We start from the raw sequence: 20022 nt of genomic DNA, 5'->3' as shown, positions 1-20022 counted from the left end.
TAACTGCAACAAAAATGCACTTTTCCAAATACTCAATATATGGATTCAATGAAGAAATTCATAGGGAAAATATATATATATATACATGTATAGAGAAATAGCTTCATAAAACAATAAAAACTGCATAGCAAATGTGAAATATCAATCCAATTGTATCAAGCATTTCAAGGTGAAAGAATGTAATATTCATTAGGATGGATGGACAATAAGATAGACCATGTGATATATACATCAGTATCACAATCATAATAGAGTCACTCTCAAACAAGCAATTGTAAACAATCAAGGTTGTTGTTGGATGGAACTGATTATCCTATTGGACGGAATATATGAAATATGCATAAGTTTGGTACACATGTTATAAAATTAAAAGGCAGAGATATAAATATTCATATATTTTCAATAAATTTTTCATGATGTACAAATAAAACTCATTTTCGAAATATATTTATGCAATATAATGAATATAATCAAATGTTATGAAGGTGAATGTACTTCTGAGAAGTTTAAATCACGACACCATATAAGCTATAAACAAGACTGAAATTGCAAATGTCACAGTATTGCTTGGCAAACATCTAAATGGTGAACTGCGGAAATTATTTCACAAAAATCCTAGGATCATAAAAGAGCTAATCATATTAGATCTTTATCTTACCTGGGGCCTGTTGCAGAAAGAGGTCCGTTTAAACGCAAGTCAAAATATCAAGCGCAAGTCCCAAATATGGGTGTTTCATTGGCTGAAAATCAAGTTGCGCAAGATTTTTTTAGTTGCATTTGATTGCAACTCTTTCTGCAACTCTTTCTGGACATAAGGCATTACCATAACTGTTGTACTATGTGATCAGTCATAATTGTTTAGACATTGGCACTTATCCTAATAAGTAAACAGCACACATCTTTATACATCTGAAATCAATAAATGGTATTCAGACAATGTTATTAATCTTCATCAAAGTTCAGTTGCAAGTCTTTGGCATCTCCCTGCATGGACCATTCACGGGTGTTTAGAGAGTAGTGTTAAGTCTAATCAGTGTTAAGCACCAGACAAACACCTTGTAACACCCAATGTGAAATGTGCTCGGTAGTAGCCAGATCAGCCTCAAACACCAACCCTACACCCATGGCATTACGGCGCTGGGATGTGGTGTACACTGGTGTTCGGAATGTGTTCTGTGGAAATAAATAAATGTTTGCATTTAGTCAAAAGCAATATAAAATGAATACAAATAAATATCAAACTTTGTTCTGAGCCAATGAAAGCATATAATATTATGCATTAATAGAAATGAAAAGTATTTGAACGAATTTAAAACCAATATCATCATTTAGAGAAGGGTTGATGAGTGTTGAAATGTTTTCTCCAACATCATAAAGAATGTAGTTATGAAGAGGACAATTATTGTGGTAATCTACACTTCCTCTCTGGAGTTTGATTGATCCACAATTCTCACCACCTTGCTACAAAAGTCACTTATCTCTGCAACATTTTGTTTTAGGCCTGACTTTGTACACAAAAATGTTGCTGAGATTACTAGCTCCATGCCTAATTGAGCCTTTAGTTGGCATATCTCGATTTGCTTTTCTGCAAAAGTCTTTCACCTACATAAGGACCTCTGTGACCTTTGACCAATCAGATCCTCATTCATATTTGCATACATGAGCCAGATGTGAAGTTGGTCCCTTAGATGGTTCTTTTGTTATCACCTAATTGAGATACTCTCAGGTATATACTCTGCCCAACTTTGGCAAAAGGAAGCAAGTGACACATTAGTAAGATTTTAGTTATTGTTGTTTGTTAAAAACCCTTTGAATGTTGCACATTGCTCATTTACAACAAATGATACTTTTGTAACTTGCTTCCTTTTGTCAAAGCATGGCAGTACTGGTAATATAATCTATGACCTTTCACATGATCCAATGATGTTAGAAGATATACTGACCTGTAGTTTGAGTCTGTGTGCTTCAATGGGAATCACCTTGAGGATGGGTAGTTCTTGAATGAGAACCTTGGGGCGCGGTCTCATTAGACATGCATTATCCACGTCCCAGGCTGCACCCTCCAGGTAAAGTCCAGTCACAAAGCAACCTGTCATACAAAAATAAGGAGATCGGAATGAATGTTACCTGTTTAACAGGGTTTTTAACATTACAGCATCTCAAGGTTAGGCCTTAATAGTAGCTTAATACCCACTGATTGATGATGGATTTGTTTCTTTTAAAAGAGGGTATGTTACAAGGGAACTGCGCTTCAAACATATTTTGTTTATGCTTAGTTCCTACAATGTATCACTATCAATGCAACACTATATTCCGTCAATTTATTTTTGTTATGCATGGTGAAAAATAAAACAAACAAAAAATGACACCCTACTTCCTCCTCACGATGTTATCACTATCAGCATTATCCTCCACTCCAACATTATCATCACTATTACCCAGATCATCATCAACATCATCGTCGTCGTCATCATCATCATCATTTTCTTCATCATCATCATCATCATCATCACCAACACCATCATCATCATCATCATCATTATCATCATCACCATCATCACCATCATCATCATCATCACTATCATCATCATCACCATCATCATCATCATCACCATCATCACCACCATCATCACCATCATCATCATCATCATGATCATCATGATCATCATCACTGCTATCATCACACACATTAACATAATAAACCACCTTGTCCTTTTTTATAGTCATCTTACTTTCCTCATTCTACCTTCTTTTGAGATGGTGTTGATGATCCTTATCATCATGTTGATCACCATCACTATCATCATCACCACCAAAACCACCATCATCATCATCACCCATTTTCAAAATCTATAGCCTCATTAGATAAAAAAATATCATTTTATTTCACAAACCTGAATGTGCTCTTTCTGTGACCTCATCCGGGGTGACATAGTGAGTCACAGACGTATACAGAGTTGACTTGTCGAGTGGCCACCCGTTCTTGCGACATGTGGCTTGAACCAATGCAGTCAGATAGGACTCTGGGATGTGTAGACCACTGAGCCACATGACTGGGGGCTCAGCTTCATTCACCTGTGGGGAAAATATAAACATGAGAAATAAACTCAAATGGACATAATTCGATGCCCAAGTATGGCCAAGAACGACACATATAGTGTCCCAATGAATTATTTGCACATTCAATTAATAATGCAAAATGAGAATATACCCTATGCTGGAATCCAAGAATTCAGAACTTAGCAATCATAAAATATAATGAACTATGTATTATATGAAAGTGTAGCCTATGTTTTGCTCCTCGTTGTAAATTGCGATCAGGCAAGCTTGAATGTTTATGAATTATTCTATGCGATAAATGCAAATGTTCAGGCTTTGCTGTGATAACAAAATCAACATTAACAAAATATACTCTTCGTTTCACAAGTTAATGTTAGCTTAGTAAGATTTGAGCACTAAATAACGAAAAGAATGAAAAGCATGAGAGCTCATTGGTGTGTAACTTACCCATGTGGTGTACTGGTTGAAGCGTCGCTGGAAGTGTAGCATCCAGTTTCCGAGTGCCTTGAGGGTGTCTGGGGCTAAGCGTCTCCAGATATGAGGGATCTGACCGTTGAAGAGAGCTCTAGCTACGTTATCAAGCTCGTTGCTCATACCGACCTCTCCCTTCAAAGCCTACGATGGGGGAAAAATGAATCATGTAATAAACATCAAATCTTATCAAACATGCTACTTCATCAACCGGTGGGAAATATGGGAGGGTGACACAATTATGCTCCAGCGGCATTTGCTCCGGTCTTAATATCTCACAGGGCATGGGGTTAGAGTTAGGACTGTAATATATATTTTTGGGTTCAGAATAATGGAAGGTTTAGGATTAGGTATTATTTAGTTTCGGAAGTTAGATTTCATGTTAGGCTTAACATGCAGAAGTTACATTAGAGCAAAAATGTTGCTGGAGTGAATGTCATGGAACCATACGGGAGAGTATGCTGAAGTTGAATCCCTTGGGAATACAGACATCTGTTGGACATTAGAGAAATTTGACTTGGAAAATGTGAACAACACAAGCTTTGTCATCTCGTCTCAAACATGGCTTCAACTTGGGCAATCATTTTACTTCGAGGAGGTTAACTCATGGAGACGTCACTGTATTAACTATTTAAATATTTGCACGTTATTGTCTCTGACAAAAACTGTTGCAATGTTGAGGCAGCATACTATTAGTTATTCGTCAAATTGCTAGGATACTTACTCTCTGGAGTTCTGCCAATGAGCGAGCCATCCTGGCTATCAATCGGTTAAACCTCTCCAGCTCTTGCAGGAGTACAACAGTTGTAGGTGTGATGTCAAGACCATACTTCTTACGGATCTTATCAAGGTCAAATTGCTGGGGTAGCTTGTTCTGGATGTCAGATGCAATGCCAGCAATGAAGTCATCACGACTGATGCCTTGACCAGAGTCACCTATTCCCAGAATACAAAATAGATGACATAATCCGTGAAATTATGACAGGGGATACAGATATATCATTAACTTTATTGACATCCTCATGAGTTATGACCATCATTTCATCATCAGAGCTGTCGTCAATATCACCACCACCACCACCGTCATCATCATCATCATCACCACCATCATTAAAGATTTTATCAGTGGTGTTAAAAAAATTTCAAATGAAGCCAGATTTAAAAAATTATTTTCTCAGGTAAACCAGATTCTCAAACTTTCCTTTTGTCTTCGCATACAAGTTTGATTCAGAAATCTCCTACTGACCTGTTTGTGGTTGTAGTTCAACTAGCTGTGACCACATATCTCTAGCAGCCTGTGTGTAGTAGTTAATCTCAGCATTGGGATGTAGACCAAATACTTCTGGAGTGTTTGCTAGGGGCAGGCCTTCAATCAGCTCTGTGCAATACAATCAACATACATATCAATGCCTTGAGAATACTAACAATGGACTTTTACTACATGCACAGTTAAAAAAAAGAGACTAAATTGGGTAATTGGGTAAAAAAGGACATACAGCAAAAATGTGAGTGTGGATGACTTTTTCTCCCATTTCTATATTAATCATTATATAAAATGATGTGATTTTGAAGAAACAGACAAAACTCACATCTGCAAAATCACCCGTTTCTACTATTAGCATGTTTTCTTTCTGTAAAATTAGGAATTGTCAAATTAGATTTAGAATATAATAAGAATTCCAATAAGGAACCTTTTCCACTGTTTTGGTTATATTCGGATAATTATCATTCACTGAGACAACCTTACTGTTTCATCATGATAAAAATACTTGTCATTTATCATTCTTCATATTGCTTGTCAGGTTGCTCACTAGTTTTCAATTTCTAACTATCAGTATTTCATATTTAATGCAAAAATACATGTTATTCAAATAGATAGTGGAAAAACAAGAAGTTATGATATCACAAAATTATAACCACGCATTCCATTATTTCATCTATCATTATCAAGACAAGGTTTACAACATAATAACATAACACCTTCTATAAAACAATTTGTATTAGAATAATGTCGTAGGACACACTTCTGGCAGTGGACTTACGTGTATAATTATCCTTTGGTCCATACTCTGGAATGCAGTAATCTACCGACTCATTACAATAGAAATGGAACGGTTGGAATGTATCAAAGATGAAGTCTCCCATGTATTCATCCATATAGGTGTTCAGGATACGTCGGTCAAAGTTATCAATGGCTCGACCACCATACATAACCTACAGGTAGAGATCGATAGTGGTTCTTATTTAATCATTGTATAAACATGATATGATTTGCTTTAAGAAGCATCAATGTAAGGTACATGTAAAGGGACAATGACCAAAGCTGCCATACAAGGCCCTCTTACCAAAAAAATCTAATATCAATGACAGATTCTAAATATCTATGAAAAAAAAGTTCACAGGTGAAATCAGAGCTTGTGATTGCAATTGGTAACAAGTTTTATCAAACAATATTTAACAGATTTAAACATTTTATTTCCAAGAACATTAAAGGAAGATTGTAACTGAACATATTTTTGGCAAACTTTTTGTGGGCTTTAAGATGGCAGGACATATACGTGTTATATATCTAGCAATATAAAGCTAACCTCTCCAATCAGGTACTTCAAGCTGTTCCATGGGATCTTGGTGTCTCCTTGCTCAAAGGCTTTGGTCAGGTACGTTCCAAGGATCTCCTGACACACCCGGAAATCAGATTCGTTGAAATCATAGGGGACGTTCCAGCCAATCTTGCCATACTTGCGCCTCTCCTGGACCACGGCATGGAAGAAGGCTAGGACAAAGACCAAAGGTTTGAAGGCTTCGTGAGGACAGTCCTCAAGGACCTGGGCTGAGATCTTGTGGTAGGTGCTACGTAGGTTCAGCTTGAGACCGTTGGGAGGTTCAGTTACAACCTGTTCAAGGAGAGAAATCATGAAAATCCAACTAAATCCTAGAATCAGCACCAAATCAGATTTGATCTGCAACCCTCTCTGACTAGAAGGTAAGAATCAGGACCACAGCACTTCAAAATTCATTTTACAAGTAAGACCATTTAAACCTAGAATCCAATGACTGGGCTCATAATATGTAAAGCACTACGAAAAATTGTTCCAATGTACCAAGCGCTACATAAAACAAATTGCTGGATATCATCAATACCTAGGAATCAAAGGAATAATTTCAATTGCGACTTACCTTAAATGACCTCTGTAGGATTCCGATGGGGAAAGCTGGGGTAGGGTCAGTAGTAAGCCAGAGTCTGAAGTCAGGATGAGGTTTGACAATCCTCTCGAGAGCCTTCTCCAGATCACGGAGCCACTTGGCCAACAAGTGACAGTTCTGCAACATCAGCCACTGTCCTCTGGCTATGGCTGTCTCAAGTAGTTGAAGGGCAACCTGACAGAGATACAAAAATTGACAGCATCGTTACTTTATGCATGTAGTAAGAGTGCCTCATATAAAGACCTGTACAGTCTCAAACTGTATGTTTTCAGTTTCAAGAAGAAACCCCAACCAACAAAATATTCCACTGTATGCCAAGATTCAAGTTCTCTTTTCTTCACACCCTAACATATAAAAAAGAACAGCATCTTACCTTCTCCTGACCTTGACCCATAGAAAGGAACTTCAGCTTGTTACCCCCAAAGCCAGACCTCTCAGCCAGCTTGGTAAGATCACTAGCAGGATCTGAACCAGGACTCAGGATGAAGACGATGGGAGACAGCGGAGAACTCTGCTCAAAGATGGCCTCAAAGCTGATCACAGGAGGAGTGACGTACTTCTCACCCATACGAGACGTGACAAAATCAGTGATGGCACGGTAGACACGGTCCACACGGAAGCAACGCAGCAGAAGGAGGCGTTGGAACTCGTTAAGACCATCCTTGTATTTCATAGGGAAGGCCACTTGCTCTGGGGCATCTTGGTCATACCACTGTAGGTGATAAGAATACAAATAAACAATTTTTGTCACTACACCTGTGAAAAAATAAAATAACAATTCTTGTGTAACTGTCAAAGAAAGAAAAAAAGCTAGGATTTGATGACCAGGGTGATATCATTCCTTGAAATGCATGTGCAATATAAATATTCACAGCCAAGCCAAAGCCGGGTTATAATATCCAAGTTCTTTTGAAGCGCATAGAGATGTTATAATCCTAATAGCATACCTGCAAAGTGCTTAGAGATGCTGTTCTGATGTATTAATTGCGATTAAAAGCAATATATTATCATTCTTATTTTCATTATTTCAACATTTTTATCAATATAAAAAAATAACATATAAATCGTGCCAAGCAAACATTTAAATGAAACTTGTCAGATCCTTTGGTTTATCAATTAAATTGGTGCATATTCAGGTACATGAATGACAGACAGAAGGCAAGCTACCTAACATTCTTGCCATGCAATGGCTAATTTATCTTTTTTTTATACAAATATGAATCATGAAAATAAAAAATAAAAGTCCCATGCCATGCTACTATCACATTCAAAGATGACAGACAATTCAGCTCTTACCTCTTTCCAGATTTTCTCATTCTTCTCCAGATCATCCGGTAGAGTGTGGAAGACATCAGCAAGCTCTGTCAGTTTCATTACATCTTCCCAACCCTGCTCCGGAATCCACTTATGAGGTCGACCACGACGGTTCTTCTCCAGAGACAGGTTGCCCTTAATGAAGAAATCCAGCTCCTCCTGGGGCAAGTTGTCCTCCGATTGTTCCAGCTTGATGGTCATTTGGAAGGAGAAGAGAAGCTTGTGTTTCTCGAACAATCCTGCAGAAGAGAGTGATGTAATAATATGTGTTATTATCTCTCCCTCAATAAAAACTTAAACTTTATTCTAATCTCTCTCACTCTTAGAACAAGTCATTGAGTCATGTCTACTGATGCATCCAATAAAAGGTGATCATATTACAACCGGAAGTCTTTGAAATTTTCCTGCCTTGGGACACACAGGCGTCTCCAAAACCCTGCAGAGACTTATTCTAACATCTAATTGAGAAGGATTACTTTGATCATCATTTATAATGAATTTCTACATATTCTTTCAATCTGTACTGTATAGACAATCACTCATTCTATAATTGCTTTCTTGTCAATAGTATTCACACCACCCTAACCCTATGATGAGTCACTTTCAACAGACATCACTACTATCGATCACTACTATCGACCGTAGCGATGATTTTCTCACAACTGATATCATCGCCACCTTACCTGTGCATGCGTAGTTGTAGATGTTATGCGTGAGGGTATCCATGATGTTGCGGAGTCGTTTCACGAGGATGGAGTCCGGGAGACTCTTCTTGAGCGAGAGCTGGAAGACTTCCAGGAAAGCAGCCAGTGAGTACTGGTACATGCTGTTGATCAGGGCCATCTCGGACAGGACAAAGAAGAGGATGGCTCCTCGCTTGGCTGCAGGACGGTAGCCGTCACGAAGCTTGTCAATGTCGACGGCTGTGGTGGCAGCCAGCTTCAGCTTCTCTGTAACCTGTTGGGGGTTATAAGGATATTTACTTGTTGAATGATTTTCATTAATCTCCATTAATCTTTTTAACCAATAAGCATTTAAACATCTGGAAGGGAACAATCAAAATAGACAAGGTAAAGGCAAGTTTGGTTATTTTAATAATAACGAATTATTTGATTTACATCAATTTTCAATATTTTTCTTAAACCCGAAATGCATTAAAACATCACGGTGGAAACAGCCGAAGACAGAGGAAACAAGTAGAGGAGAGTAAGAACAGGCACTGATCGGGATGAGGTGGGCATTTGTCTCAGTGTTTTGCCAAAAGTTGAACAAAAAAGGAACCCAATGATGAGATAAATTCACCCTTTTACTGTTCGGTCACACATAAATCTTTATGAAAAACCTTCCTTGAATATTACTTTAAACAGTAAAGCTATCACCAGAGACACCTACTTCCGAAGCCTTAGACTTGGTCTCCTCGAGAGTAGATACCAGCTCCACATTGTCCAACATGTTACCAGTGGATGTTGCCAACTCTCTGAGCAGGGAGTCTTCAAGATCTTTCAGGAGACGTTTGTTATCGCTAGTCTCCTGGATCAGACGTTCTCTCTGCTCCTCAAGCTCCTTACGCTCAAAACCAACAATCACACTGAGTAACTGATCTTCTAGACCCTGTCAAAGACAATATCAAGACAGTTAATGTAAAGTGAGTAACTTTTGCTAAGATTCAACATCAAAATCAATTATTCAAGGTAATGAAAGTACAATTCATATTATACACTTTACATAATGAAACTTCTATGTAGCAGTTTAGTTTCTGAGATATGTGGGGATTTTCTTGGCAATGCCACACAAATTTTTGATAAAATACACAAATCTCATTAGAGATGAGTACTTTAGCAAAGCAAACAACAGCTGCACACACTGAATATACAAATGCTTGGTCAACCAAACTGTCGTACATGTATCTGCACTGCATTGACTTTGCACATGAAAGAGTGATACGTTTTGCTTGATTGCGTGCATTGAAATCACGGTCAGGGTTGTTGTATTCCCTAAGCCGTTTTTGTACAGGGAAAATCTTAACCGCTCAAACTGTAATTAAAGATATGTAGTTCTTCTGCAATATTTACTATGATTCTTAGTTTTATGTAAAAATAAAGATGCCAAAGTCAAGAATTGTCTTGGTCTTTCCAATCATGTATTTTTCTAGCAATGAAAATGTTGTAAGGCTGGGGAACAAAGTCTGGAAATTATAGTAAACCTTTGAAGTAAATTTTCTCTGAAAATTGGGTTTGCACTGTCGTACGTGTAATACGACGGTTCAGATGACCACAGACAATGTTACTTAAACTTCATTAATCCGTAACAAGACTCTCAGTATGTGGAATATATATTCTCCATCAAATCAAAATTTTGTGTCTACTTCGAGTGTAACAGCATGGTAAATAGCCATTGTCTTGTTAAAGAATGTTGGTGTGTACTTAGTATGCAACATCTTAGTGTCCAGGTATTAAAATGTTACATTACATCTTTCGGCAAGCGATATCTGCATAGTATTCTACTTAATCATTTATTTGTCTATGCAATTGAAAAAAGTACAAATATCATGGAGTATTCCTTACTTTGAGAGTCACAGTATAGTTGATAACCATAGCCTTGCCAAAGACTGCTGGTGTGTACTTAGGGTTTGATAGCTTGGTGTCCAGGTAGAGACGGAAGTTTGGATCGTAATCAACCTCTTTGTCTCCAAGCATGATGAACTCCCTACCAGCAGCACCTATTCATAAAATTCAGGGTAGAAATCAGATTGCAATTCACAGATTGGGTAATTTCAAGTTCAGTGATGGTGTTAAGACCAATGCACACCTTACGACTGTTCTCGATCCAATTTTGGAACAAATCGCATTTTGCTCATTTTCTGAAAATGTGAATGAACATATCATATTATTTGAGGTTTAAATTAATTGAAAGAATACTGATATAACCATTTTGAAAGGTTGAAAGCCTTTATTTCTGAGTAAAGGCCAAATTAGTTTCAAAACGTAGCCAATCATATGACTGCTATGACCACATCATGACTAGATATTAAATTCGCTTTTATTCTGGATGATAGCACAGTCACAGATTTGAACATATGTATTCTTACAATGATTTAGAACATTACTCAGTAAGATATTCCAAGTCTCAATGTTAGCATCAACTTCTACTACATTTTATTTTGAAATCGGGTCGCAGACCAATCGTAAGGTGTACTGTTGCCTTTAGAAGCACATTTCATATTGCCTTCCCTGTTTTAAAACTTAACATGACTTTACAAAAACAATCCATATCACATGATGGATGACTCAACACCTATGTCTAAGGACCGGCTTGATTTCAAGTTAAAGGATGTGTTGGTGTCCAAATCAGCTTAACACCAACAGCACTTGAAATCACCTGTTGCAATCAACAGATTCTGATGCTCTTTTGTTGAGATTTAAACTGGTGTTCCCACAAAATGTGTCTGAATTTCCTGCACCCTAATCAAATTTGACGAACAATACATTTGGGATTCAGATGCTTGATTAGTACAAGAAATTCAATCTACAAAGAACATATTTTGACTTTAACTTTTAGGAACAAAAATGGTTGAGGATCTGATTAACTCCAAACAACATGGTCAAGTTGTGAATAAAAATCAAACATGCTTTCCTTAGGTCTAGGTCGCTATGAACATGAACAGAGCTGACAACTTGAAGATGAATATTTCGTATTTTAAAAGCTGCAAATCAGCATTTGGGTGAGGAAAATCAGTATTTTAAAAAGAAATGCCATCTTTGACAACACGTAAAACTGACACCATAGAATTCAGTATTTTGCATAAAACCATCAGTATTCTTCTCATTTTTCAGGAATCAACGCTGAAAATCAGTAATATTTGGCAGCTATGAAATGACTAATGCTGAGAAAGTGATTGGTTTCTTACCTTTAATGTTTTTCTCAAGGACATTGTCAATGACAGGATCGATATACTCATCTACATCTTGGAAGAGGAATGGGAAGCCATATTTGATGGCCAGCTCAAGTTGTTTCAAGAAGTCTGGATCGTTAAAAGTACACACCTACAAAAAATATGAATAAATCAAACAAATACCCAGTGAAACATGTCTAAAAAGACCGAACAAGGGAGACGAGAAAAGTGGTCTTCATAATTATACAGGTTCCTATGATTTGTTTTAAATGAGAAAATTATTGAAGGCAAACCAAAATTGTGGTTATCATAGATAGGTTTGCACCAAATAAAATAATTAAAAATATAGGTGAGGGTATGAAAGATCAGTTATTCAAGGAAATGTGAGGAAAATCTTGAATGCTACAAATATGACCCCTCCCCCATTTATTTATTCATTTATTTATTTATTCATTCATTTATTTATTCATTTATTTATTTATTCATTCATTTATTTATTTATTTATTCATTTAGTCATTCAATTATTATCCAACTATATATATACATTTATGTATTTATTATTTTTATTTTCTGTTTTATTTTATCTAGTATAATTATTACTTTTATTTTTTTTTTGGGGGGGGTATCATCTTACTACTCAAAGCAATTATTTTTTTATGTTATAGGGCAATGGGGTCATTAGAAGACTACTGAGTGAATAAATAAGACATGTTTGTTAATGATACCTTGAGATTATTGGGTTCCTCTTTCTTCTTGATCCAGTTAAGAGCTTGCTGTTGAGGATCAATACACAGAGGGAAACGACTAGCTCTTGTAGTCAGGATACCATTCTGAATAGACAACTCATCAGGAGGTAAACCTTCTGATCCCCATCTGAAGAGAGAAGATACAAAGTGACAGGTTTAATGAATAATTTCATTAAGGATCCAATTGGCATCTTGATTTATTGTGTACATTACAATAGCAATAAACTTTATCACAACAATCTTATTTCTTTTAAATGAATCACTCTTGACCATCATCACTGATTATCAATTCATAATAACAAAGCAATTTAATGATAACATTAATGCTTAATAGATTATGAAAGGATTACTTTTATGGGGTATTCATCAGCTTCACCATCAAAATCATCATAGTCATCATTAGTATCATTTATCACTTTAAACATCACTATGAATAACATTATAATAATATATAAACACCACAAACACTAGAACGCTCTTTATCACCACTATCATCATCATCATCATCATCACCATCATCATCATCATCATCATCATCATCCTTGTCGTCACCATCACCATCACCAACTTCAAGAATTAAGTCCAATGGTATGGACTCATACTGGACTGGACTCGTATCAAGGCAAACCAAGCCTTACTTGCTGATCTCGACATCATCGGTCAGGAGGTTCTCCACCTTGAACGGGTCACTGATGGGGATCTCCCTCTCCTTGATATCCTCCTGCCAATCATTGTATACCATCTTATCACGGAAGTCCCACGTGAACGCGCCAACGTAGCTCAGGAAGGCCGAGGACACCAAGCAGTCACCCAGGAGACGGATGCGACGCTGGCGCAACTCCTCCAGATCCTTGGTCCATCTGCAATAATCAGGGATGAAACCACACTGTCATAAATGAAAAACTATCTTCAAGAAGCTTCCAACATCACTTCACTCTTTAAAGATCCCATTACAACTTACCCAGTTCAGATGTAACCAAGTGAAATAAATAGCCCATAAGAGTAATACCCTCACCCCATCATAAATCCTTCCTAATACAACCTTTTATGTAATATTTTCCCCCTTTTTATTTAATTTTGATTAACATACTGTTGTATGACATATGAACCCATTTCTTATTCTCAAGAGGGTTCAACCTATCCCCAAATCATTATACATCAAGTAAATGTTTCAAAGCACCAATATTCATGATATTTATGATTTCAGATTCTGAAGTCTACCGCCAAGTATTACTATATTTATTCATTTCTCAGAGGTAACACAGGAAAGATGATAATCCTATTCCAGAAATGGAGGCGAGAATTCTAAAAAAGCCCACCTGACATTTTCCGAGCCCAGACCAGAGATGAGTTTATCAGCAGCAATGAGACGTCTCTCCATGATCTCTGCTTCTTCCTGGAGGGTCTTCTTCTCCGACATGGCATTCTCGTACTTCTGACCGAGATCCTTGAGTTCCTGCTCCAGGGAGTTCACCTCGGCATTGATTCGATCCAGGTCTCTCTTGGCCTGGAAGAATGTCTTCTCCAGTTTGGCCACCTAGAAAGTGACATAAAGAGAGATGGTAAAATTAATATGTTTCCTTTGAAAGTTAAATGCACTGAGGAATTAAGCTAGAGGGAGCGTTTCATGAAAGGACTTTTCGGATGATTTAGCCTAACAAACTGTGTTTGTATCAGACAGTTACCATGGGATCTGTGCTTCTTTGCCAATCAGGATCAAGGAAAGTAGTCAGACCTAATAACTTGTCAGACAAATATGATGATGAAATACTCCCCCGGATTAAAAACCAAAACCACATGTTCAATTTTTTTTATGTGCAAAGATTGTGACTATCCTCTAAGCTGGACCTCCATTTAACATCCTATCTGAGGGATGAAGGATTTTTTCCTCTGTAACACAGTCTGGTCTCTGAAATAGGCTTCTGTCATATGCCTGGGATGGACTTGGACCCACTATCTTTGGTTCAACACGCTGATTGCCTATGATTTTGAGTGATTTTCAATTCTCGTGTGTTCTCATGGAATTTTTTGCTGTCTACGAAACCCCTGCCAACATAAGTAGCACATCTAATTTGTCTGAAGGAAAGCAGCTATAGACAATCTACTTTGATCGATGAACAGGCTTAGTCCTACAGCATCGTTGGAGTAAACTAAACTAAAGTAAACTGACTCTTAAATTAAAGCTTGCTGGGATTAAAGAGGGCGCTTTCCTGCAATTAACCCTAAGTCTCTTGCAAAGCCCCACAAGTCTAAAAACAAGCTTCTTACCTTTTCTCTTTTGGGTTTGATTTCTCTTGCTACAGAGCAATAACCAAGAACAGCAGTGACGAACTTGAAGAGACCTGCACCGGCAAAGGAGATAGTCTTCATGTCTTCATATGTGGTGTCAAGATCCTTTAAGAAATTCCTAACAGTCTTCACCTGTGAGGAAAAATAACATGAACATGATGATGAATATATGATCCACACAAGAAATGATAAGAGTACAAATACTTAATCATATCATAATAATCGTCATCTAATTCTGATCATCATCATAATCACTACAACTATTACTACTGCCATCATCATAAAACCAACTTTATCATCTTGATTATGATAATGATGATAAAGATAATTATATAATGCAGCATTTATATAGCACTTAATATAAATTTGAGCATTTCAAGCAATCATCATCATCATCAATGCAATATTTTTATCATCATTAATGTTAGCATTTACATGTGGCAGTAACTTAATATTTAACTGCAATATACAACAAAAAATACTATCACTGCCATTGTCACTGCCAATACCATCGCTGCCACAACCAGCATCATGATTGTCAACCCTTAATCACATGTAAAAGAAGAGAAATGACCCTACCTGTGTCTGTGAGATACCGTCAACATCTAACTCCTGAAGTGACTTGAGGAAGTTCCCCTCAGCCATCATCCCCTTGGCTGACTTCCAGGAGACTTCACGGATTCCACGGAGCACCACTATACACTCACACACCATCTGTACAGCTTTTGGAGGTTTAGCAAAGGCCCTGTTGGATGAGCAAGAAGAAAAAATATCAATACATTCTAACTTTATGATTATCAGCATCAAACAATACAATAAAAATATTGGTGCTCCTAGATAAATTCAGGACCCCGTAGCATACTAGTTTGCGATTAATTGCAAAATTACAATGGCAAATCAAAATCATTGTTGCATAAGCACACTAATCCTTTAACCAATCAGAATTATTGTTCAATATTTGAATTTGATTGCTAACCCTTGCATAATGGACTGAGGGCTCTGCAACACAATAGAAACTATCAAAAACATAACATTTCTTAATCATAATTAAAAAGCATGCATGCACATCTTGTTCAAAATAACCAATATCATCAGACTGTCTTCTTGAATTTGTGATTACTTGCTGATATTTGCGTACCAGAGGATTGTTTTAGGTTGATTGGGTTCCAATTTTACCCCAAATACTGCAAAAAATATTTTAAAAATTCTCTTTTTCTCCATTACACTATTTATTACATTTTCATTGCTATAAACTTTGCTACGGAAATGAGATGACTAACCTGATCTCAGTAACGGATGATTTATCGAGATCCGACAGTGCTTCTCTTGCAGCCTCCAGCGCTGGCATGGCTTCAGCCAAAGCCTCTTCAGCTTCAGCCTGTAGATGAGATTAAAACAACATGATCGATTCATTGGAAATTCCTTCAAGCATGTATATCAAGACCTTCCATAAATAATTTGTCTTTGCTTTCTAGTTCAACAAAATTGGTCAGAAATAGAAAAGGTTTGATTATGTTATGGAATTGCCCTTTACGAATCAGTATCTTTCAATTCTAGATTCATGAAAAAATTCTTCTGCATCAAGCATTTGTGATTGAAAGCATTTATTTTAGATTGTTAATATAGGGCAGGTTAACATTTCAAAGTGATCTCTTTCAGATTTTATTCATCTAAACATGAGGACACTACAGCTCTGAATTAAATCATTTGAACAGGATAAGTATAGTAATTATGGCATTGAAATGAGTGATATCTTATTTTGTTTTTGTTAATTTAGAAATTTGAAATAATAAAAATTTTCATAAATTGGACTTTGGCACATAACACACAGATGTAGGTGGCATTTTCCAATTTCAACTGGGGAGAGTTTCATAAATTTTTCACTGAATAATTTCTTCTGACCCAATCAGATGCAAAGATTTTAGTAGCTTATAAGTTTCACTGAAAATCTGTTTAATGAAACCTTCTCCTGGATGATAATTACATGTAGTAAGTTATTCTGTATGCCAACCAAAAAAAAAAAAAGTGTGTATTTACCTTTTCCACTTTGATAACAACACTCTGCTCCTCAATATCCTTTCCCTTTGCCACAGCGAATGTCTTCTTTTCAGTGGCTTGAGCAGTACGGGTTGTGATTTCCTCCAGGAGAATCTCACAAGCATCATTCTTTTCCTTCAAGACTACCTTCTGAACAGCCAGCTTCTCGTTGAGTTCGTTCAGCTGGACGCTGGCCTCTACAAGCTTGGCCATACCACCCTCAAGACGCTTACACTGCAGGAGAAAAGAATCAGGGTTAGGGTGTCAAAGGTTATTGGAAATAACCTACATTAAATAGGGTGATTAGATGTTTGGCGTTGGACACCGGTGTTGTTGTTTGGAGCAGTATTAGCATCGGCCACAACACCCAACCTGAAATGAGGCTGGTGTCGAAGTAATGTAAATGATTGTTGCAATAAAATTAACCATAGCTCTTAACACCAACTGATGTTTTATCATAAATAACCTGATGAAGCATATTACAAATTTGGTATTGAATGCAAGGCGTTGGGACAACTTTTCATATCATCCACAACACCCGGGGCCCGTTTCATAAAGCTGTTCGTAAGTTAAGAGTGACTTTAAGAACGACTGGTGATCCTTTCTTACTCACTAAACATTTGCCAATGGTGCGTATCATTTACCACAAGAAAGGATCACCAGTCGTTCTTAAAGTCGCTCTTAACTTACAAACAGCTTTATGAAACACCCACCAGATTTAAAATGGAGCTGGCATAGGGATGATCATACTCAGTTAACAATAATGTAATTGGTATAGTTTATCAACACCTATAGTTGATGTAAATGCAGGGGTCAAAAGCTTAATTGTTGCTCTCCGCACCAACTGATATTGATTTGATACAACAAATTGAATTACATTATTCAATGAATGAACAATTGTGAGCTTTGTATCAAGTTCATTCTCCTCAATGAAAACATCCATCTTTGTCATAAGGCCCTACATATTGGGAGGGTATTAATTGCCTGCTCATTTAAGGTAATTTCCAAACTATCCAACAACACTTTTGTCTTTGTTTATTGTTATTACACGATAACAAGAGACATTATATATTACTCTGTCATTAAAAAGTTAAAGGGGAATGAAACCTTTGGAACAAATAGGCTTGTGTAGAAACAGAAAAATCAAAGAATAAGAATAAAGAAAGTTTGAGAAAAATCGGACAAATAATGAGAAAGTTATGAGCATTTGAATATTGAAATCACTAATGCTATGGAGATCCTCCTATTGGCAATGCGACAAGGATGTGTGATGTCACTGATGAACAACTTTCCCTTTGGTGGACTATAAAATACCCTCAAAATGTCTCTTTTTGCTTTTTTTTACAATGATACAAACTCTTTATCCATTATGTATTCTTAAAAAATATGTATTACATGCCCTCATGTAGAAAGAACACATGATCTATGGATTGATGTGATAAAAGAGGCAATTCAAGTGAAATATATACTAAAGTAATGGGGAGAGTTGTTCATCAGTGACATCACACATCTTTGTCGCATTGCCAATTTGCTATCTCCATAGCAATAGTGATCGCAATATTCAAATGCTCATAACTTTCTCATTATTTGTCCGATTTTTCTCAAACTTCTGTTGATCTGTTTCTTTGATTTTTCTGTTTTCACACAAGCTTTCTTGTTTCAATGCTTTCATTCTCCTTTAAAGAAATTCATAACTTGACCAACTTCAGTAATAAAAAAATACAAAAGAATCTTGTCATGGAAGTTTTAACGTCATTCTCGCTCTCATCCACTAATACTCAAACAAATCAATATATTACCTGAGAAAGGATATATTCATCTTTCTCATCAAGCAGCTTGAGGTATGTATTGATGAAGTCAAGGTAGTTCTTGGGTGTCACGTAGTTGTTCCTACGCAGCTTTAGTGCAAACTGTGTGCTGTAGTCGCTGACAGACTGGTGTACAAACACAACGTGGTCTACTACACTGGTACGCTTGTCATCTGGAATGCTCTTAACCTGTACAAGAGATAGAAGATTGGTAGGTGATCATCCACAAATAAGTTTGTGTTGCAATAAATTCATGTTTCGATCCAAATCAAGCATAGGTTGTAAAATTAAGCACAAGTTCTTTGATTTTTCTTCATTTGCTAATCAACCTTCTGGCAATGCCAAACTATACTTGAATTTGAGACTTATGTGTTATATGCTTAATTAACAATTAAATATAAGTTTCTTGCAACACCCCATTACCCTAAAAAGGAATAATTTTTACTAACAACATACTGAAGTATCAACTATGGTCCGAAAGTACCGTCCCAACAAAATCTGAAGAAAAAAAATGGCCTCCCTGAGACAAACTGTTAAAAGCATCACTATTGGATTACAGATATGACATTCGTGAAATTTGGAAGGTTGTTTTCTTTTTATTTTTTATTCTGATATCCACTTTTGTTGTTTTGCATTTTTTCATTCAATTAGGTTACATTAAAGTTTAATTCAATTTAAATGTCACTGTCCTATATTACAGTGTTGTGAAGTCTTTGTATAAGGAAAAACAAATCTCTCTTTGTTTTCACCCCAATCACCTCCAGTTTATTTGAAACCAAGAAGCATTTGCTTTCTGACATGATAAAATGGACTCCACTAACCTCAAATTAACATAAATGAATTTAAAATGCTTCATAGCTAAATAATAATGTAATATCCTCATAAGGTTCTATCTTCTATTCTTCCTAATCACTCACATCTTCATGTCCAAGGAAAACAGTGGCTACCGCTTCCAAGGCCTGCTTGGGCCATGCCATGAACCAATCAATGCTGCAGTTATTGACCAGACCAGGGAAGTTCCTACAGCGGGTGCGCAGGGTGTCCCCTACAGGAGACATGGCTAGGACCACATGAAGGTTGTTGATGCTCTTGGTGATGAAGTACTGCCAGATGGCTTCCCTGATGGGCGGTACACCCTGCTTAGTCGCTTCATCTCGCATCTAAGGAAATTATAAAAAAAAACAGTAATCTTGAGGAAGT

General features: G+C 36.8%; 1 protein-coding gene across 1 annotated transcript in view; it reads right to left on the bottom strand.

Moving 5' to 3' along the window:
- Window positions 1-810: 810 nt before the first annotated feature.
- Window positions 811-20022, bottom strand: part of LOC121408397 (dynein heavy chain 10, axonemal-like) — a 62027-nt gene continuing 42815 nt past the window's right edge. The window contains exons 48-71 of the mRNA XM_041599869.1: window positions 19740-19982; window positions 18814-19011; window positions 17015-17248; window positions 16258-16355; window positions 15557-15722; window positions 14957-15109; window positions 14008-14225; window positions 13327-13548; window positions 12668-12815; window positions 11957-12092; window positions 10614-10768; window positions 9442-9660; window positions 8733-9006; window positions 8032-8288; window positions 7109-7447; window positions 6709-6909; window positions 6120-6425; window positions 5574-5745; window positions 4778-4909; window positions 4256-4467; window positions 3508-3675; window positions 2895-3075; window positions 1944-2089; window positions 811-1173 (exon numbers count right to left, since the gene is read on the bottom strand). Coding sequence (XP_041455803.1) covers window positions 1027-1173; window positions 1944-2089; window positions 2895-3075; window positions 3508-3675; window positions 4256-4467; window positions 4778-4909; window positions 5574-5745; window positions 6120-6425; window positions 6709-6909; window positions 7109-7447; window positions 8032-8288; window positions 8733-9006; window positions 9442-9660; window positions 10614-10768; window positions 11957-12092; window positions 12668-12815; window positions 13327-13548; window positions 14008-14225; window positions 14957-15109; window positions 15557-15722; window positions 16258-16355; window positions 17015-17248; window positions 18814-19011; window positions 19740-19982 — 4725 coding nt within the window. The 3' untranslated portion in view covers window positions 811-1026. The remainder of the gene's footprint in view (window positions 1174-1943; window positions 2090-2894; window positions 3076-3507; window positions 3676-4255; window positions 4468-4777; window positions 4910-5573; window positions 5746-6119; window positions 6426-6708; window positions 6910-7108; window positions 7448-8031; window positions 8289-8732; window positions 9007-9441; window positions 9661-10613; window positions 10769-11956; window positions 12093-12667; window positions 12816-13326; window positions 13549-14007; window positions 14226-14956; window positions 15110-15556; window positions 15723-16257; window positions 16356-17014; window positions 17249-18813; window positions 19012-19739; window positions 19983-20022) is intronic.

The sequence above is a fragment of the Lytechinus variegatus genome, chromosome 2, assembly GCF_018143015.1.
Source record: "Lytechinus variegatus isolate NC3 chromosome 2, Lvar_3.0, whole genome shotgun sequence".
Classification (NCBI taxonomy): Eukaryota; Metazoa; Echinodermata; class Echinoidea; order Temnopleuroida; family Toxopneustidae; genus Lytechinus; species Lytechinus variegatus.
This window is presented reverse-complemented; position numbering and strand designations above follow the sequence as displayed.